This window comes from Dermacentor albipictus, unplaced genomic scaffold, assembly GCF_038994185.2.
Source record: "Dermacentor albipictus isolate Rhodes 1998 colony unplaced genomic scaffold, USDA_Dalb.pri_finalv2 scaffold_25, whole genome shotgun sequence".
NCBI classification, from domain to species: Eukaryota; Metazoa; Arthropoda; class Arachnida; order Ixodida; family Ixodidae; genus Dermacentor; species Dermacentor albipictus.
This window is the reverse complement of record NW_027225579.1, coordinates 350,068-371,947: the sequence shown is the minus strand read 5'-3', so window position 1 is coordinate 371,947 and position 21,880 is coordinate 350,068. Positions and strand designations below refer to the sequence as shown.

At 46.0% G+C, this 21,880-nt stretch overlaps 1 protein-coding gene across 1 annotated transcript in view; it reads right to left on the bottom strand.

Moving 5' to 3' along the window:
- Window positions 1–357: 357 nt before the first annotated feature.
- The window catches only part of LOC135914814 (O-acyltransferase like protein-like), a 106,582-nt gene continuing 85,059 nt past the window's right edge, over window positions 358–21,880 (bottom strand). The window contains exons 15-17 of the mRNA XM_065447742.2: window positions 19,060–19,246; window positions 2,949–3,091; window positions 358–567 (exon numbers count right to left, since the gene is read on the bottom strand). Of these exons, the coding sequence (XP_065303814.2) occupies window positions 358–567; window positions 2,949–3,091; window positions 19,060–19,246 (540 nt within the window). The remainder of the gene's footprint in view (window positions 568–2,948; window positions 3,092–19,059; window positions 19,247–21,880) is intronic.

Here is a 21,880-nt window from a genome sequence, read left to right as displayed (position 1 = left end):
TAAAAAACGAAGAAGACGAAGAGGAAGGAGAGCAGTTGCAATGTTTAATTAAGAATGTGCCCACTATTCTAACAGCATGTTTTTTATTTCGACCACTTGGAGCTCTTTGACGCTCGCTGAGCTCTGAAATAAACGATAGTCCTCATGTCAGCGCTATCATGCATAATGCGACCACCGTGGTTGCAGGCTGAGTCCGGTACCTCGGGCTCGGTAGAAGGATGTGCTGAGTCACTGCGCCAGACGAAGCTCTGTGCCATACTTCATGGTGCAGTCAGTGGAAACAACGCGCTACCTAAGCAATTGCCATGAAGACAATGTATGCACACTGTGCATAAGGTGGGTTTTATTTCTCTTTATTTACGACTGCTGATGCGTGTCTTGCGGCGCTTCACCGTGGCGTGTGGGGAGCTCCAGGTCGTGTCGTCCGTTGATGTGCTCTCCTTTCTTTTTCTGCGGCGACTTGCCCCACACGATCTTGTCCAGGCGACCAACAGGAGCCTCGCAGGCCAGGAACACAACCAGCGCGAGCATGCAGCTCCAGACAAACACAGACACACTCTCGGAGAACTGCGGGGAAGGAGAGGAAAATGAGCGCTGGCAGTGAAAGCCTCGAAGTAACGGCGATTGTATGCACTGCACGAGAAGTAATCCTATGAATACGACAAGTAAATAAAAATGAAACGCGCATTCGCTCTAATCGTAGTAGGAGAATAATAATAATAATATTTGGGGTTTTACGTGCCAAAACCACTTTCTGATTATGAGGCACGCCGTAGTGGAGGACTCCGGAAATTTTGACCACCTGGGAATCGTAGTAGGAGAGTTCACAGTCAATTGTAGATTCATTTATTCGAAGGTGTTAACGTCCTATAGCAAACTGGGGCTAAGGAAGACGCCGTAGTGTAGGGCTCTGAATTATTGTTTGCAACGTGTGTTTATTTAAGGTGCACTTCAACCTAAGCACACGAGTGTTTTTGCATTCCTCTCCCATTGAAATGCAGCCACCGCGGTGGGGATTTGAGCCCGCAACCTCGTGCTAAGGAAGAGAATGGCATAGCCACTGAGCTACCGCGGTGGATATAGAAACAATTGCAGTGTACAATCGACAAGACAATATTCTAATTGGATGTAATTGGTTGGCTGAAGCGCCAAAAAGGTTCTACTCAAATTGAGGACGACGCAACGAGCTATGGAAAGAAGAATGATAGGTGTAACGTTAAGGGATAAGAAAAGAGCAGATTGGGTGAGGGAACAAACGCGAGGTAATGACATCTTAGTTGAAATCAAGAAAAAGAAATGGGGATGGGCAGGACATGTAATGAGGAGGGAAGATAACCGATGGTCATTAAGGGTTACGCACTGGATTCCAAGGGAAGGGAAGCGTAGCAGGGAGTGGGAGAAAGTTAGGTGGGCGGATGACATTAAGACGTTTGCAGGGACAACATGGCCACAATAAGTACATGACCGGGGTAGTTGGAGAAGTATGGGAGAGGCCTTTGCCCTGCAGTGGGCTTAACCAGGCTGATGATGATAATGGAAGCGCCAAAGGCATGGACAGTTTACTGCGACAAACACGACACAGCGTTTGCTGCGTCCATCCGCTCATTCGTCAGTCCATTTTTGTTCTTCCTATACTCGCGCACAACTCTCTGCGGCAATGAAGGGGTGGAGCTGCTACACCTGCGCCTGCACCAATACTTAAAGGTCTCTTGCTTGCCTCGACTGCTGCCCGGTTGATTCTTCCGTTCACTTTAAATCTAAGCGCTTCTGGAAGGTGCACGCTACCTGAGTGGGTGAACGCCTTCGCGTTCCATCAGGATGTGCTGAGTGGGGTCCGGATTTTCTTATGCAGCATGCACATGCCTTATCTTGTTGAGAATATTGGCTCCTGTATGTTTTTGTCCTCAGGCAACCAGCTCGAGCCTCAAATAGCAGAGCACTGCCCTTTCTCTTGTCGTACAGATTTTCCCCTTTTATTTTTTTTCTTCCCTTTCATGTAAATTTACATGGACGTTTCTGTTTCCATTCGCTGTATCCAATTCCCTACCTCTGTTTCTCTCACGTACTTGCTCGAGACCCATGCTTGTCCATATACACTTTCAGTTACCCTGCACTTGGATGCCAACTTTCTCGACCTCTTCCTCCATTGTGTGTCCACGATTTTCAGGTACAGATACTTGTGCACTTTAGCTGCCCCTTCATTTTGACACATGTTCCGGAGTCTTCCTTCAAAGATAGTTTTGATGTGTGCTGCTCTGACTTCTGAAGTGGCCCAACCCATGTCAACCTGCACTGCCTCATCTGTGGTTTTACTGTGGGCTCCCAAAGCCAACCAGCCTACCGATCTTTGTTTAACTTCCAACCCCGACAATATATCCGATTTTAAGTATAAAATGGCATTTGCGAACGTTAGCACTGGCACCATTGCTCCTTTCCAGATTCCATGCATCAGCTTATATTTATTGTGGCCCCAAAGTGCTCTGTGTTTCATTATTGCTATATTCTGATTCCCCTTTATTTACAGATTATCTTGTTGGGTGCTTGAGTAAGTCTTTCCTTCGTTTATGTTTACACCAAAGTATTTATACTGCTTGACTATGTGTATTGCTTGCTTTTGAATTGACACCACGTAATTACTCGTGTCTTCAATAAATATAATTCCCGAAGAAGGTAAGGCCAATGCCACGCTGCGCAGACTTTCATATAGTTATATCAACGACGCTTTGTCAGCGATATCAGTGCCAGACGGGAGAAAAAAGCCGCACTGCTCAGCAGGCCTACGTTAGCGTAAGCGCTCGGTCCAGTGCATTCTATTCGGTGCACCAACGAGTGCAATGGTTTTGCACTCGCTGGAAACAGAAGCTGGCCGTCTCAGCACGTGTACAAATCTCGCAGCCCTTGGCAAACAAAAGGGTATGGGCGCACTGCTGCTCCCTTGTGGCACTTACGTAATTGAACGTGCTGAAGTACAACTTCTCCCTCACGGCGCTCTTCCACAGAAAGTAGAACGGGAAGTGGACGAGGTAGATGCCGTAGGAGAGCCTGCTCAGCACCGCCAGTGGAGCAGCCGACAGCGTTTTTTGTACAAAGCCTGGAACAGAAGTACGAAGAAGCCGTAGAAACACCAGGAGAATGTTTCAGCGTTTGCTCGCCTTCAATTTTTTTCAGCGGGCCTCAAGGGCCGCATTCATGCTTTGCCGCATAGCCTGGGAGCGATGGTGCAACACTGGACAAAACCATTGCGCATAAAACGTACAGGCAATAAAATTCGTTCACAAGAATTGTTTGTCATTGGCCTTTGCAAGCAGTACGTTCGATACAAAGATTCAAGGGTTCCAATTCATTGGAACCACCGTATTGTGTACGAATCGCGTTTTGATTTCGGCCTTATGTCTTGTTCACTTTGTCAAGGGGTAGCTATATAGCGTGCGTGACCCGCGTCAATTTGCACAGCGCACTTTCAAGGCGCCCCACAGCCTCTGCAGTTGTCGATGATGATGATTATAAGTGGCGTCTTTGCACGATTCTACCGCGCCCCCGATTGTAACGCGCAGTTATAGCCCCGCCAACATCCTCCCCCCTGCCCCCCCCCCCCTCAAAAAAAAGAAGAAAGAAAAAGGAAAATAACTTGGTGCCGATTTTACCGCGCACTTCAAGTAACGAAACTTCAGTCGACACGTACGGTGTCGACATAGAAAGACACACAAAATGGCACACAGCTCAGTCTTCGCGGCTAGACACTATCGGAGTCCGACAACTCCTTTTCGCTGTCTACCAACAACAGAAATTCATCTTCAGTTCCTTGTAATGCATTAGAAATGCCACACGTACAACAAATTAGAAAATAGCGAGCGCATATTAAGCAGAAAAAAAAAGTTCCGTCCCTTCGATGGAAGTGTGGCTAGCTACCTTGCATAGAGTTTCTTTTTATTGTTTTAGTAAAGATCGGTTTCGTTTTTGATGTTGACTAGTATTAGTTACAATTGCAACGCTCATGAAGATTTGAACTCATTTTTTAGCCAAAAATTTGTGCGCGTTAGAATCGTGCAACTACGTACTTCATTCATTTTTTTTTTTGCGCTAAGAGGCAATGGGGACGAACAAACGCTGGATAAGAAGCGGACATGAATACACACCAACTAGTCCAATTCATAGCTCTTCTAAACCTATTTTACTGATAGAAGTAAAAAAAAAAGGTCCCTTGTTCCAGTGATCTTAACGCGTAGCTTTTTCTTCGTCGTCGTTTTATTCTCTTGTTTCTTTTCTTCCTCTTTTTTGGGGTTCATGGCGCTAAATACGACCATCGATATCTGGCCATCGTATGTTTAGAGGGAAAGAGCTGGTAGGTTTAATTCCAGGACGCAGCAACCGTGCTGCGATGAGGGTCACTTGAAAGATGCACGTCAAGGAACCCCAGTCGGTCAAAATATTGAGGAGAGTCCCTCGATACATGCCAAATGTACCGGAGCGTACGGATAACAAAACAAAGTGCTTTCAGTATTCTTCGCGACCAGAAACGTGCGAAAAAGAATGTACGAAGAGAATACAAAACGAATCCCCTCCTTTCACACATTCTTCCCCCTCAACTCCTACAGCGAAATTGACACGCGATTTCGCTGAGGTTTTAGATGTTTCTTTTAACCAAGCGAAAAAAAAATGGAGACAGCCAAAGAAACACACACCCCACCACGATCGCAGTGGTGTAGTGTGTGTTTCTTTCGTGTGTGCTCGTTTTTTTCGCGGAGTTAGAAGAAACGTCTAAAACTATGAAGCACGTAGCCCGCCAGAACATCAGAACCCTGCTGTGGCTTCACAGTTAGACGGCAATTATGCAGCGCTCCAGAATCGAATTATCAAATTTCTTCCTCGTTTACGAGAAATCTACGATAGACCTATTAAAACTGCTATATGTAGGCCCGTATTTCTTGAACTTTCCTTTCATTTGCCACTCCTTCTTGGCCATAGCTGTGCATCCGAAATCGCTGTGATTGGCAATTAGGCGTCACAGATGAAAAATAAAGAAGTGTATGAGAGGACAACAAAAACGCTTGCAAAATACTGAAGAATTAATTTTCCTGCGGAAGAAAATGCGTGATTAAAAGCTCGCACACCAATTACAGCAAAACTAACAAATGAAAATTCCACAATAAAGGTGAAACAAGGAAAGCGGACTAAAGATGAAAATAAGAATGATTTAATATGATGGGATCTGAAATTTAAAGGTCACGGGAGACGTTGCACGACATCTGGAGGGTGAAACAGAAACACCTGGAGTTAATGTTGGAATATGGAATCAAAATGTCTCTAGCTGCAAATAACACCCATTCGGATGTTTCAAACAAGACTAATTTAGCGTAAAGTGTGATCGTAATTAAAATCGGAAGAAACAAAAAATAATCGCTCACGCAATCCGCACAGATGGTTAACCAGCGAAGCTGAAACATGCGGCCCCGCTGCTTATCACTGGGTAATCAAGACGTTTCCTTAAACAATGGCTTGGTAGGCTGCTGGATCATCGGTGTGCAGTTGCTGCTTGCGCTCGGCTGCATGAGTCTGTTCTTGTGCCCGGGCTGCAGCATCGGCACGGCGTGGACGAGCTCGTTCCCTGTTCTGCTCGCGGCGTTGCTGATCGAAAGCTGCCTGCTCCTAAGTACGTAAGGCGCGTGGCCTGCCCATTTCGGAGCCGGAGAGAAACTGCTGCGCGTGCGCTCGTCTGCGACAGAGAGCGACGATGTCATTACTGGCGCAGCTAATCCAACACCACCTAGATAGCACAAGGCCTTTTCACTCCGATCAATGACGCCACGTAACCAGGTCGCGCTGCCATATAATCTAATGGGGGGGCTCCCGAGTAGGCAACAGTAATTTTGACGTCACCGCTTTCGTCACGTCGGCCTTGTCCATGGAAATTTCGTGCCAGGCAGCGTTACATCATGGATCGGAGTAAACAGGCCTTGTGCTCCCTAGGTGGTGTTGGCTAATCACGTGTCTCTCCTTCTCTCTTTTTTTTTCGCGCATGCGCATGGCGTAGCGCCGGAGGAGTTTTCGGCGTACAGGCGAGCGACAGACGGACGAACGGACATGTCGGCTAGCCATATACAACTTCGCTGTAAAAGAAAGCAGATGAAGAATTTAAAGGATGTTGGTCATAGTTTCTGTAAACACTTTGTTAAAATGCACCTTTCTTGGTAAATTTCCGACAGTACAGCTTATTTCCTTCGGTCATGGTATATTCGTTGCAATTCATTACGGCTTTCTCTCGCACTACTCCACGCTTTCCTGCGCACTGACCTTACACCATATTTTCGCGCATATTATACACCAGTGCAGGCTGATTTGACCAAGTAAGTGGGCCAGTGGAGTGTTTTCACTTCGTAAAGATCCGCCATGCGAATTTGCGCTGGCAGCGCGTACTGTTTTCTGGGGAACAACATAATCGAGGTACATGCGGCGAATGTGAAAGATCGTATTTAGAACACAATAAAAGTCTCCTTGGTCGTTTTTCGTTTTCTGGTAATAAACACTTCACTTTATGTTGAGACAACGTGCCCGTATATTCACAGAACCGTTCATGTGATAAAAGGCTTTATAGAAACAAGTGTGGCCAATCATGACAGGTTGCTAGCGAAGGCAGCCAAGCAACTAAAATTGCGTCTGTGAGACTAAAAGCTCTGCGACTCCAGTTCCTGTATGCAGCGGCCCGCGGATGGACGACACCGCTGGCCCCAAACGGAATTGGCAGCTTGCGCGTAGTGTTTTTTTTTTTAAATTAATTGTGCGTATCTGTATGACCTAGATAAGGGTGACCTTGTTTTGTGATCCTGTGCTTTATAAACAAGTGCGCTATTGTTGTCTCTCTGTCTTGGCTGGTTCCGGAGTGGCTTGTCTCCCGGCCGTTTCCGGCAGGTCAGTACGTAGCATGCCAACTCCTTTGGTGCGCCCGAGTTGCTAACACCGTAGTGTATATCATCATTTATGAACTGTTCACAACTGCACTTAGAGAAGATGATTCTAGTGAGCTCATGACTAACAAAACCGTGTCATGAAAGTGTCGCACAGGCGCAGCAATCTGCAAAGAAGGCTCCGAGGAATCATCGTCGCGTTGCTCCCTGATATTTATTTATTTATTTTTATTTGTTTATTTGTGATACCCTCAAGGTACATAATTGTACATTGCAGAGGGGTGAGGCGAGAATACATTCAAAGAGTAAAAAAACACAGGATTAGTTCAAGGAATTTCCAACGAACAAAAGCAATATAAAAAAAGTAGTAATACATTCATAACAAATATCAGAGGCTTACATAACATGAAAATACAGAAAGAATACACTTTAGCAAGCAGACAATGTTCACGAATAAGTACATAATCATGCCATTTGCTACCATACATTATTTTATGCTGATTAGTGCATTCTTAAAACGAGTGGGGTCACTGATGCTTACTAATGATGTTGGTAGATTATTCCAGTCGAGTGAAGTCCTAGGAAGGAATGATTGTGAGCACGCGACGGTGTTATGACGGGGTACGTTAACTTTATGTAAGTGGTCACGAGGAGCCGAATAATAAGGCGCAGGTTGGATCCAAAGAGGGCGAAGAAATGCGTTGTGGTAGCAGATTTTATGGAAAAGGGAAATGCGTGATTCTTTTCTGCGAAGAGATAATAATGGAATTTGAAGGGTTCTCTTCAATAATGTAACACTAGCAGTGCGATGGTAGTTAGCTAAGATGAAACGAACCGAGCGATTTTCCACCGATTCAATTTCGTTAATTAATGTGATCTGATGAGGATCCCAAACAGATGAGGCATATTCTAATTGGGGGCGGACGTATGTCGTGTACAACAGCCGTTTTAATGAAACAGGCGCAAGCGAAAAATTTCTCTTCAAATATCCTAAGGAGCGGTTAGCTTTAGATATTACATACTGTACATGCTGCTTCCAAGAAAGGTCGCTTGTTATATGGATGCCAAGATAATGGTAGCATGCAACGGATTGAAGGGGGCAGTCATTAAGGGCGTAGGTAGGGCAAGTTGTGTTAGAACGAGAAATCCGCATAGATTTGCATTTATTAATGTTGAGTTCCATGCACCAAGTGAGGCACCAGTTATATATGTTATTTAAATCAGATTGAAGGGTAGCTATATCAAATGCATTAGTCACTTTTCGATATATAACGCAGTCGTCTGCGAATAAACAAATTTGTGAGGAAATGTTATCAGGTAAATCATTAATATATATTAAAAATAAAAGAGGACCAAGAACAGACCCTTGTGGAACACCGGATTCAACTGGAGCCGCGTGAGATGTGGAGTCATTAGTTACAACAGATTGGGAACGTGAAGAAAGGAACGATTGGATCCAGCTGAGTAATCCCGGGTCAATGTTGAGTGCACTTAGTTTGTGTAGTAACAGTACATGTTTCACTTTGTCAAAAGCTTTAGAAAAATCCAAAAATATGCAATCAGTGAAAAAACCACTATCAAGATATACATGTAAGTCATTAGTGAAAGTGACCAGCTGGGTCTCACAAGAAAAAAATTTGCGAAAGCCATGTTGACTGTTAGAGAAAAAATTATTTTCTTCGAGAAGGTTGACGAGGTTAGGAAATATGATATGCTCCATAATTTTGCATGGTACTGAGGTAATCGATATGGGCCTGTAGTTAAAAGGATCTTGAGTTTCGCCAGATTTGTGGATAGGAATAATCCTGGCTGTTTTCCAGTCATGAGGCAAGGATGAGGACAGATACAATTATGAAAAAATGCTCTCTAAGATGATAGAGGAATACTCACTAGTATTTTTTTGAAATTTCGTCGTGATTTCGTCTATTCCCCAAGAAGACGTAAGGTTAAGAGTGTCTATTATCTTTTTTATGCCAGTAGAGTTAAAAATTACAGGATCCATAGGAAAAAAAAATTGCAGCATGGTAGCCTAGGAAGGTCGTTATCATGTGCTGAAGGAGTGGAAGCTTTTATGAATACATTATTTAAAACCGCAGCGCAGTGCTGCCGAGGTATAGGCTCACCGGAAGACGTGCTAAGTGATATGATTTTCGATGCACTAGGCCTTACTACATTCCAGAAGCTTCTTGGATTATTGATGAGCATGTTCGGAAGGGTATTATTGAAAAAAGAAAATTTTGTATTCTTTATCGCAGATGAGTAGGCCGAGGCAGCTTCTTTGTAAGCAGACCATTTAGCCTGGCTTTCCGTCCGCTTAGCGGTGCGAAAAAGACATTTTTTTCTGTTAGATAGGCATTTCAAAGATTTAGTATACCATGAAGCATTGTTATTCGAAAAAACGCGCCTCTTCGGAATAAACTTGTTAACAAGATCGTGAATTTTTTCTTTGAATATATTCCAGTTAGTATCCAGTGAGCGCTCAGCAACTTTAGGCAGGTAATTATCAAGGAAAAGAGCAAGTTCGTTGTTGATAGCGGTGAAGTTGCCGTTTTTATAATCATGACTGGTTTCAATAGTGTTTTGGGACGGTAGGATTGCCAAGCTAATGAAAAAATGGAAGACGTCGTGATCACTCAAGCCAGGTGAGTGTGTAACCTTAGATATGATATCTGTTGATGATGTTAAAACAAGATCTAAAAGAGATGATGTGGTGTTTGTTACACGTGTAGGGGAAGTAACTACCTGAACCAGGTTGAAATCAGCACATATCTCTACAAAATGCTTCGATTCTGCGGAAGTTGTATATAGTGAAGGACACGTGCTTGACCATGAAATATTCGGGAAGTTAAAATCGCCCATACGTAATATTGGCGCTCCGGGGGAGCGAACGCTTATCTGGCACAAGCAATCGCACATGCTATCGCAAAAAGTCGCGGCTGATGATGGTGGTCGGTAACAAACAGCAGCAGCATAACAATGCAGCACCATGCACATTCAATGTTACATGATATGGCTACAGGGAAACGGTCAAAGCATTCATTAACAGCTATTAAAACACCACCGCCTAGTGTGTTAGCGCGATCAGTACGGTAAATATTATACTTTTTGTTGCTACTTTTATTTGCTGCGGGTTCAGCGCTGCGTCATTCACCGCCATCCTTCGAGCAGCCTTCCGCGTCGAAAGAGTGATTTCCATACACGAGGGGAGGGGGGGGGGGAGGAACGAACACCAAAGACAGCACAGCGATGCAAAATTATCGCAGCACAAGGAAAAGCCAACGTTACTAGACTAGCTTCAGTTGTAAAACTCCCCGCCCGCGCGCTTACAGCCGCTGTCGCCACTTCTGTGACAGCCGCCAGAGGGCAACGCTGTTCCATCGGGCTCCACTGCAGACGCCTCGTCACAGCCTTGAGCTCGTGCGGACGGGCCGCCGTTGGCGCGTGTTTCACGCTCGCTGGCGTTCCCCTTGTCCGAATTAGTGAGACCACGAGAAAGCGATATCCACCTACAGCAATAAGATTTATCGCACCAGTTCGTTAATACTGAAAGAAGGGTAAACTGCACGAAAGGAAGAAACGCATACAGCGAAGCGCAGAAGCTGCGTCTCTAAATGTCGTGTGTTTCTTCCTGTCGTCTTAACGTTTCGCGCAGTTTAGGCTCAGGAGCCTGAATATCTGGCGAAAGTGCGTGATTTTAGGATGATCTTCATCCCCACCGAAGCTTGTCACCACGCCAAAGAAGCGCTACAAAAAGAAAGATGAGGTCGGTCTTTGTACACACAAGCCACAGGCACACACACAAAAAAAAGAAGCCGGATTTTTCATTCCGTCAAGATGCTTAATCAGCGAAGCTGAAACGTGCGGCCCCTGTGTTTAGCACTGGGTTAATCCCGAGCGTTCAGTAAAGTATTTCTCAGTTATGAGGTTACACACACAATCGGCTGCGAGTGAGAACGACGTCACTGATGGTATGCCCGCAGTCCGCAGTTGTCGCTTGCGTTCGATGTCTCGAGTTTGCTCGGCGGCGTGGTTAGCAGCCATAGCCTGCGATTTGCCGCTTGTGATTCTTTGAAATTAAATTTCTTCAAAATTAAATCTTTCCGTTACGTAAGACCATGAGGGGCTCATACTCCCTTAAGCAATGGCTCATACCCCCGTAAACGCGGCCTCCCCATTATGACGACAGAAGAGAAGCGAAATTCTATGCTGGAAAGATGAACGGCCATGCAGCCAGCTGTGCAAGACGATGACGAACGCGGGAGCAGTGGCACGAGCGCGTGCTGTTGATTTCGCAGAGTGTTCCCGGTCTTCTTTCGTTCGGAGCGTCCACTTTGGGATTCAGCCACAGGGATGCATGCTTCGCTGTCGGAACATTCCTTACGGAATCTAAACGGATGCCCTGCTAAATTCCTTTCTTTTTGTTTTTACTGTTAAATTAATTATTACTCATTCAATATGACCTTCCTCATTTTATTTAACAGGTAATTCTGCGCTATTCAATGCTATTTCAATAGCTATTAGGAAATTTATGCTCCATAATAATTTAGAATAATCCACCCATTTCTTGGCCAATGCCCCATCGTGGGTAGGAGCCACACGCATCACAGGCTACAACAACTGTTCCCGGTCGGCACGAGGAATCGCTCTTTTTCACGCCGAGCGAAGCATCGCATTGCTGGGAGCACAGAAAAAGTGGTGCGCCAAACTGTTGACATCGTTCCGATAGTGGCCTATGCAGACAGGTACGCAGCACGTCGGCATCGTCAGCTGATATTCTTAAGAAACTCGGCGAAGCTACAGTTCCAAGGATGACATGCTTGCTGAAATTCGCTGTCAACAACGAACCACAGAATACACCAACGCTGCACCGCGTGCTTAGTCCGGCCCGCCCGCGTAGCCGGCCAGTGACGAAGTGAAGCCGGGCGCGACTGCAGCGCCACGAAGGCGCGGGCGGGTGGCGGTTCCGCGCAACGGCGCCGAGTTTTAAAACTGAAGCTAGTCTAGTAACGTTGGGAAAAGCGGTATCCACTGCCGAACAAGAATGCAAAGCGTATCCAGTTGAAATAAATTTCCAGAATGACGCCAGTTTGGAGATACGCGCCATCAGACTCGTCGTAAAAATGCACTGTGGTTACACTTCTTTATGAAAACATAGTTTCATGCATTGATGTCCAAAAGCAATTGGATCGTCGATGTATTTAGTTCCCCATTTGGGAAATAATGTCTCGAAACTGGTGTCATCCTGAATAGTTATTTCAAGTGGATACGGCTTGCAATATCACCGGCTACATTTCGTAAATTGCAATACGTACCATAAAGTAAATATATAAGAAGGAAATTAGTGAAGTTTTGGTAATTAATCATACTGCGTTTTGAATTATCGTGATCGTAATGTCAGCCTCTTCATATCATCCAGCTAAGGGACAGGAATTATGCTATCTGCCTCAGGCATTTTTAAAAAATTCCGGATAACTTAACAATGACCACCCAGTATAAACAGTATAGAGTGAGTTTCGTTATTTCCCATCAATTTGATCGCATTTATACAATGGTAGCTGAGGCTTCGCGAAAATGTTTATGGTTAGAGATGATCACAATTTCTGCAGGACGGTTGTGTCGTTCCATGCATGTCTGAAGAAAATACTTAGTGTTGCATGGTTCAATTCAGACTTCGTACTGATGACCGATGCGGTGTGACGCGTATGGTGGACGAGTAATTAGAACATCATGAAGAGTAGTGTGATCCATTATGGTATAGTTTTTGAAATAAACACAGTCGTGCCACTTCACGGCTTCTTGCTAGAGAAGGAAGAATGAGGCTAGCTTTCATGGACGTTATACTAGCGGTTTGGTTATAGTAGCTAAAAAAACCTACGTACTTTGCACTGGTTTTAGAGATGTATTTAAATTTTCGTTACTGGGATCCTAAACTGGTGACAAAAATTTCAGTTGAGACGAAACTAGTGTTTTATAGAGCATTAATTTAGGAGAAGTTTGCGTTTTGTAAAATTTACCGCGTAAGTAGCCGAGCATGCAGTGGGCAATGTTAATAAGATCCCTTATTTACATGAAGAAAAATCGCACATGCAAACTGTAAAGCCGAGAAGAATGTTTCGTGTGCTTTCAAATGTTTTTTTTCTCATTTTTTTACAGGATACAGGATGTCCTCTACAGTGGACAACATACGCATCAGTTCCAGTCAGTGTAGGTGCCGACTGTTTTAACGCGATAGCGTTAAGGAGCTCGTGTCGCAGAAAAGCCGGTGTCGTCGGCGTCCGCGGCGTTGACCGTGAGCGATAAATCACTGCAGGCACTTCATAAATAGAAAGCAACTTCGAAGATGGGCTGGGTGGGAATCGAACCAGGGTCTCCGGAGTGTGAGACGGAGACGCTACCACTCAGTCACGAGTTCGATGCTTGAAAGAAGTACAAAAGCGCTTCCAGTGAATGCGGTGTTGCCTTAGAAACGTGCCGTAGAAAGTTATACTGCGGTGTATATCGGTAATTACGAGCATGTTACTTACAGAAGTCGCATTTACATGAGTAGCGCAGTACGTTTCCGCAACATTTCTTCTGTGCTTACCGCACACGCAGAGCCATCTTGCGACAAACACAGAAGACCCCCTCCTCTCAATGTACGGCGCTGCCCCGACAGGTGGCGCGCCACGGCTGTGCGCGGACCGGTGCCAGGCGCGTCGCATGCCTCGACTCCCTCTCCCCTGACGACGCTTCGCCGTTCTCCCACACGGGTTGCAGACTCAAGCGCCGTTCCTTTCTTTAGATTACTATCTATCTATCTCTCTGCCCGTGCCGATCACGACGTTCGGCTGGCGTAGATCGTTTCCTCCTCCGAGACACCGAGTTCTTTGGTTTGTGCCGTTTGCTCAGACGCACATTTCGTTGCCGCGCCGAACACTGCGTTGCTCGACGCTCACCGTGTCTGATGCGGGGCGCCTCGTAAGTGATCGCTGCGCCGTAGCGCATTGTCTTACACCCCTTGGCGGGTCGACGGGAACGCTGTCGCGTTCCACTCTTGAAGGCGAAGCTTAAGCGTCCTCCAATTTTAGAGCGCAGCTCCTTGGCGTCCGTTCCTGGGTTTCGCGTCGTCGTCGGCGTTGTCGTCGGCCTCGTAACCAGCTCCGCCCCCCTTTCATCCCCCCAGCGCTAGCAGCGACCGACTGATACCGCTGGATGCCGCTGACGCCGCTAGAGAGTCAAGATAACGTGACTGCATAGAACACCGTCGCCGCCATGCAGAAAGAGGAGGAAAGGGTCCCCCCCCCCCCTGTTCTTGTGTGGCGGATAGGGTGCTCTTCAGTTGCCGACGCGCCGGTTATTTCACGTAGGCCCCGGCACGTCGACGAATACGTGACCACCTTCCCACGGCTAGACCTGGTTCTTAGCGCTGCGGAAGCGAGGGTATCATATTGTTTGTGTCGGCATCGGCGGCGTTGTCCCTGAAACCAACTCCGCAGCTGGGGTTGACTCACTATCGGCGTCAGCGGCATCAGTCAGTCGCTGCTATCTCTTCCCTCCTCCCTTTATCGTGTTGTCCGCTTGCTGCGCGCGCTTCTGCCCCCATCGTTTGCCGCTGGGTGTACACGCCGCCCCCCTCCCCCCTCTTCCTGCGAGTCTCCGGTTGTCAAAGCGCCGGCTCGAACTTAATTCCTTTCTTCGCTCCTCCTCCAATGCAACCCCTGTGCGGTGGCAATCAGAGAGCCAGATCGGTGGCGGCGGATCTGTATATGTGCACCGCCCGAGCCGAAATTGCCGCTGCCGTTCGCCCTGTGGGGTGGCAATCAGAGAGCCAGATCGGTGGCGGCGGATCTGTATATGTGCACCGCCCGAGCCGAAATTGCCGCTGCCGTTCGCCACTGCGAAATTATCTGCCAGTTCTTTCTGAGCCATGAGCGAGACAACCGATGGAAGTCCTCCGTCTGCTGCTGCTGCTGCTGCTGCTAAACGAGCTGCCAGAGCAGAGGCCCAGCGCCGTCGCCGTCAGAATCCAGAGGTGCGTGCCGCCGAAGCAGAAGCTTACCGTCGCCGCCGTCGAGATGATCCAGGAGTACGCGTCGCCGAAGCAGAGGCTAAGCGCCGCCGCCGAGAAGACCCTGCCGTTCGCGCCGCCGAAGCGGAGGCTCATCGCCGCCGTCGAGAGCAACCAGCAGTAAGCGAGGCTGAAGCAGAAGCTCATAAAAGCTCAATAAAAAAAAAATTCTGTGATAGCGCATACATGTGTTGCTCGATTTCTTTGCCTCAATCTATCGAAAAGGTGAAACAGCTTATTTGCTGCGCTCAAATTTCGCATTAGGAAGTAACGTAATCGTCGGTAATTTTTTTCTTTTGCTTCTACTGGCGCATTTTTATCACCAAATTAACAAACACAAGCTTGAATAGCGACGTTTGGATGTAACGTATGTTATTGTGCGTTATGGAATACACACACACACATACACACACAAAAAACGGTCACCTTTGTCGGTAACGTGCAAGTATACCCTGCAGTGTTGTAGTAGCGAGGAATTTTATTTTGTAGGTGGGTGTGTACTCACTTGACCGGATGTCTGACAAGGCGCGCATTGTCGCATGTCGCTTGTGCAACCTTCCTGATATGCAGAAATTTGTGGGAAGGGATGGAGAGGAGAGGCGAGGAGGACGGGCCCAGTGTCTCCCCCCCCCCCCCGGCTGCGCCCAAGACGCCTTGCATATAACGCAATTATATGTCGCTTTGCATTTCCAAACAACCTTTTACATATTTGTTCGGCACGTTATTTCTGACTTTAAGAATTATTCACATTGTCATAACGCTCGCGGCCGCAACAAAAATTCACAAGTGGTCTCCATTTCTGCTTTGGCAGGAACTGCTGGTAACGTATTCAATTGTTCCTTCCTATTAACTCGCGGGATAGTATAACGAAAAAAAGCGTTAGTACATCAAAATAAGAGGCAAATATAAAAAAAAACAATTCAGTTGAAAGGTAAAGGAACGAGGACTGCACTGCATGGGAAATGCTCCCACGCACGTGTTGTTGTCATGCACGGTGTCCACTAGTGTACAATTTAGACATGTGTTCCGCAGAAAGAAATTGGCTTTACTCCGCCCTGTTGTTTACAGGTCTTGCCTCCGAAGGCTTCTTATATCCCGCGTAGACAATTATATGTACTATATCGCAACGCCACGAGACTTATATGTAAAGCTGAGAGGAGGTGCGCGACTTACCTTCCAGAACAACATGACACTATCTTTGAAGTCAAGTTCGAGAAAAAAAACGGTGGTTGGTGGCACCTTCTAACACAGCTCTAGAAAGCTTCAGTTGTCTGCTCAAGCTAACAATATGCGCAAGAAATTCTCGAGAGCACCAGACTTCTTAGAAAAATCACCGAAATTTGTACACTGTAGTGGCCAGCATGCAACAATGAGATATCTTATCTTTTTTCGCGCAGTGCCAAAGTTAGGCTACAAGTGATGTGAATGCCTAGATGGACTCACAGCATGCAAAGGTGTGCTACTAAGGCAGCATGGGACACGAAGTGCCGCAGCCGGACAGCGTAGCTGCCATGGTAGGCCCGACCGCGTTTCACAGTCACGTGGAACACGGTCTGTCAATCATAATAGTCCGCTCCCGCGCAATACGTATAAGGACGCCTAACGTACTTCAAATGCAGAACTGACAGAGCCTTTAGCTAGCTTTCTGTTTTTCCTTTTACACTGGTCATCGGCGCATGTTCTTACGCAGTGCTCGAGCTTACAAACGGCCTTGTGAGGTAAGCCCTCTCTGCGAGACACTATCGTTCAGAATTGTACTGGCACATTGAGACCTTCTCGTGGCATGCTTAACTCTTTCCTTATAGCTAGAAACTTGCTGACTTTCGCCGCTTTTATGTTTTAGCGTTTTATATAGAGAGTGATCCATGGACGTCTACCGAACTCGCTGGTGTTTTGAATGAAAGTAAAGCGAAAATAAGTGCTTATAATAACAAAAGTTATCCTGAGAACCTTTGATAAAGCACCTTAAGAAACATTATTGCAAATAAAAATTTGCTATGTTTAGGATAAGTGCTGAAAGGAAAAAAGAAACTGAAATATGGGAAAATGTGCGCCTGGAACCTAGTTCCCAACTTCTGTAAGTTAGAGCGCGCAAAAAGAAATCTTATGCAGATTTGTTAGTGTGAATGCTATCCATGGTGATTCCCATGTTATGCGGGAAATCTGTGGCTCCGCAATATATGGGAGCGGGTAAGTGCCTCTTGCGCAGAGAGTATCTTTTACTTATCCCAGCAGGCACCTGGTTCCATTTTTACCGCATTATTTACGCTTGCTGAGCGATGATTGTGAGGTTGAGGCGTCTCAAGGCCTCCTTGTACTTACTTATTTTCTTTGATCAGGTTTTCTGCGTAAGCCTAAGCCAGCCGGTCTATCGCGCGTTAACAGACACTGGAGCATCCACATGCTTTTTAGAGTACCTGTACAGTACTGCACAGCAATGTGCCGTGCTGCACAATATTCTAATGTAATCAAAAAGGACATTTGCACAGGCAGAGCAGAAAAACTAAGAGATTAGACTGCTAGTTAGGCTGCGGTTGAAGGTCGGTATGAAATTAACTGCATGCTCTGGTGTGAGTGAAACATCCACACGACGGGAAGGATTGCTCGTAATCATTTGTACATGTGCTGTCGAAATGTTGATGGATAAAAGCGGCCCACGGTGGGAAAAATAAAGTTGTGCTTGATATTAGTGGAACACAATTATGAAGATAACACGCACTCATGAGCATCTAGCGATGTTTGAGACATCGTTAACCCAGCTTAAGACGTAGGATCGGAAAATTAGACAATGCCACAGAAGCTTCTGTGTCGTCACTGCTACTTTCATTGAAAAATTGTGCTGCCGAGTGGACCAAAGCGCAAGTTTTAAGTTATCTGATTGAGGCAGTGCCACGAGCACTGGGACTAGTTTCGACGATACCTCCAGGTGAATTTTTGTTATTTTACAGACTCCCCAGTCTGAAGAAAAGTGTTTAGTCTAACAACGAGTGAAAATACTGTCACCATTTCATACGGTGCATGGCGTTCCTAGTGGAAGAATTCCAAAGGGAATGCTTAACAAGGTGTCAGAAAGCTGTCGATCAAACTGATAGATTTCTTTGGGTCTGCCAAGCAAAGCGTTAACGGCAAAGGTCTCAGCTATGCAGTGCGCCCTGCTGGAACATCAGTGTCAACACTCCTGCGTCTTTGGAGCAATGTCGTTCACGAGCCATTTTTATGTGTAGATATATTGCTAATCACAGCTGATGACCTGGCAAATGGTGCGCAACTAGTGAGACAGAGCGCATCGCCGAACAGCGGTGGGCTAAGATTGTAGTTCCGAAGGGAATTCTATGTGGGTATTACTAGGCGAACAGATGCACCTGAAGGCATGTAAGGTAACGTACAAACTATTTTGCATTGTAATCACGGCAACCGATAAAAGCACTCGACGACACACACATTTCGTCAACTCATCAAAACCGCAAGGAGCGCACCTAGCCGTCGGAGGGCGCCTAGAATCATTAACCAGTCAGCAGTCGAGATCAGCAAGAAACGTTTAGAAAATTTACAGAAAACAAACAGCGAAGAAATTGATAGTACCGGATCCGTTACAGGCATACGTAACTATATACGAGGTAGACATAAATAACTAAAAGATTAAGAAGGGATAGACAAAATTCTAGACTGATAAATATTTATAGAATATTTGATTATCTCAAGCAGGCTAGGTGACTATTTGTCGCCGCCCCGTTTTGAAGGGGATGCTAATAAATCATCGTCATCATCATCATAAGCGGCATCATCATCACCAGGAGCCGATTTCGTTCGTAAATTTTGTCTGCAATTGACCGGCCGCATTCCTAATAATATGGGCAGCATAACGATTGGCTGAACTCTTTTCGTGGGAAAAATTTTAGCTCAAGAATGTTTTGTGAATATGAGCCCTACTCTATATGTCCTGTGGAATACGGATTCTGTGTCGCAAATTCGCCATGCATATCGGTAAGGTGTAATGATGGAAGACGTTTTTCTTAATCTCTCCTTCTTGAGTCTTCAATGTGTTAGTGCTTTTCTGCACCCTTTCTTTTTGCTCTAGCCTCATACGTAACTGCATAAAGTGCCACTCACCTCCTCTTCCGGTAGCGAGGAGGAAGGTGAATACCGCCAGGTTTAAAGCCCAGAGTGTTCGATCCCAGAAGGCCAGCGACACCTTTGCCAGCTCGCTGTGCCTTGTGCCGCGTGTCCACTCGAAACGGTAAAGCACGCAGGCCGCGCTGAAACCGATGACCACGGCCCACAGCATCACCTGGATGCCCTGCGTGAGTGTTACGCCATTTGGATCCACCGGTGGACGTCATGAGCTTGCCTGCGAGATTGCAAGTCAGGCTCTTCTTTTCGACATTATCCCAACAAAGGCGGCGGTAGCACAGAACTTGTTGGCCGGGCGACGTTCGTGGTTTTGTCCAAGACGCAGCTGCCTGCAGCCTCACAACTTTGATTGCGGGATATTGGCTCTGCGACGAATTACCTTCGTGCTTCTTTGAAGGGACACTAAAGGAAACCACCATCACTTTAGACGGATAAACTATAATTTGAAAACTCTGTTGTTGCTAATTTCGAAATAGGCTGGTTATTGGAAGAGAAACTGAAGATCAATGTATCCGTTTTTGAATTTCCCGCCGAGTCGTCAAATGCGGCACGCCAGTTAGTCGTCATGTTACTCCGGCGGCGGCTGTGTATGGCGCGGCTGAGCGTGGCCGTGCGGGCCCTATCTTGAAAGTGATCTGCGATTACTAGAGAGCCTAGGTGCGCGGAGGGCAGATAGCTTCGTGTGCGGTGTGTTTTCGTCGCTCAGTTCCCGTTGAAACGAGAGGCAGCACGAAGGTCAATTCGCTCGGTGCTGCAGCTGCTCTTGCTCACGTCAGCGTTTTGAGAGAGCGTCCGCACTCGTCGAGTGGGATGTGTTTATGTTTGTCTGTGCGTGCGATACACCATGCGTCGTTGGTTGCTCTTTCGGGTGAAACTGACTTTTTTCTCCGTATGACGTAGGGATAGAAAACTTAGCTGCGCACGCTCCTTTTCACTTAAAACATGCGTATACGTTCTGCATCTCAACGACGAGAGCCTATGGTCGTCGTAATCTTCAAACAGCTATCAAAACAACGTTCTTTTATTGTGCGTGCGCATCAGAATTGAGGTAATGAAATAGGATGTGGGGAAGAGTATAGGCGTATTAAAGATGCACATCATGAATCCAGGGCGGCTGTAAAGTAAGTATTCCTTTCGCTCTATTCTATTTTTTTATCATCTACCATTCCCGTTTGGCTGATACCGCTGGTAGCGTAGGCCGAACGTCGCTAGACCCGGTGAGGAAGCACGAAATGGAATGACGTTGGAATAGAATCGGTGCATTATCCCGACCAGGTGCTATTGCTTGTGTGTTTAGAAAAATATTATTTCAGCAATTGCCAATACAAACTGAGCGAGTCACGATGACGGGACAATACCACCAGGATGAAGCTACTGTGCATTAGGCCGGATGTCTCTGAGCATTTTCCCGCATTTCTCCGCAAAGTTCGGGAATTATTATCTCAAAACTGATGTGATCCTGAGAATTCGTTCTAAGTGGATCCACCTTGTGAATTCCACGGGTAGAATTTGCAAATTGCAACATGGGTCATAAGGTAGTTAGAACCGAATTAGCAATTGCTTGTTAATTAGTCGATTATGCGTTTCACTTTTTTGTGCAAGCAATGTCCGCCGCTTCGAGTAGACCAGCTCATGAATTAGAATTGTGCATTCTGCCACAAGCAACCTTTAAAATTTTTTAAAGTGTTCGCTGAAACACTCTGTATACACGTCAGGTGTTCACAGAAATGTGCGGCTACACGTCCTCTATACTATACATCTTAGACGAACTGGGAACACAAACACAGTTACAGATAAATGAAATTTGAATTACAGATATATGACGTTTAGCGCTCCGCACAAACACACAAAGTTTATGTGCATTTCACGAGGTGTCCGAGGCAAATTATTGTCGTTCTCTTTCCTTTCTTTTTTTTTGCGGCTAACGCTAACTTCGAAATGCACGCAATATTGGATATCTCTGACTGTCAATTTCTGGCTTAACGGAATGTTTGAGCTATTTTAGCCTATCGAAATTATTAATATACGTGCAGAAAACAAGGTTTTGCAGACGTGCTACTACGTGAGTTTGCATCCGGAATTGGATATTTATTTTAAGGACTCGGTTTTCACTCCTGTCAGGCAGTATGTCTACAATGTGGTCCGGAGTTTTTTCCGGTCAGGGTTTTACATCACTATCACAAAGTCTAGGGTAACTATACCGGGTGAACTATATTAATGGAAACATTGTTTTTTCTTCTAAACAGGGCTTAACTGATGCGATGAACTCCGCTTTCGCCCTTTTTTAAAAATACCATTACCACATTGGCGTTAAAGCCAGGTAATTCAAGATAATTTACCAATCTTGGTTAATAATTGAGTGGACTGCAATGGCTGCTCGTCCACCAAGTGTCCGCAGTACTGAAAAAAAACGAAGAGTGAAAAAAATATCACCACAACGTTTAAATCCTTCTAGAAAAATCTCTTTTCATTAGAGAGAGATCGCACGGTGTATGATGGTGGCCGTACCAAGAACCGCCAGCGCAGCCGGGGTGGTTTTGAGATCAAATGTCTACTTCTGCGTTCACACGAACGTGGACGCGGTGATTTAAATGCGAAAACGCGTTTGTTGTTATTTCGCCGCATCGACGATTAACTTCGCCGATGAGTCGGCGCACGTTACAGTTTGCGGCTAGTGCCGACTTGGAATATTGGTCTTTATACACTATTGGTGTTCTTTTTTTAGTTCCACGCTAACTGTGGGTAGAGGTTGCGTTTACTCGAGTGTTCGGCTAAAAGCAAGCGTGCAGCGCATAAACGA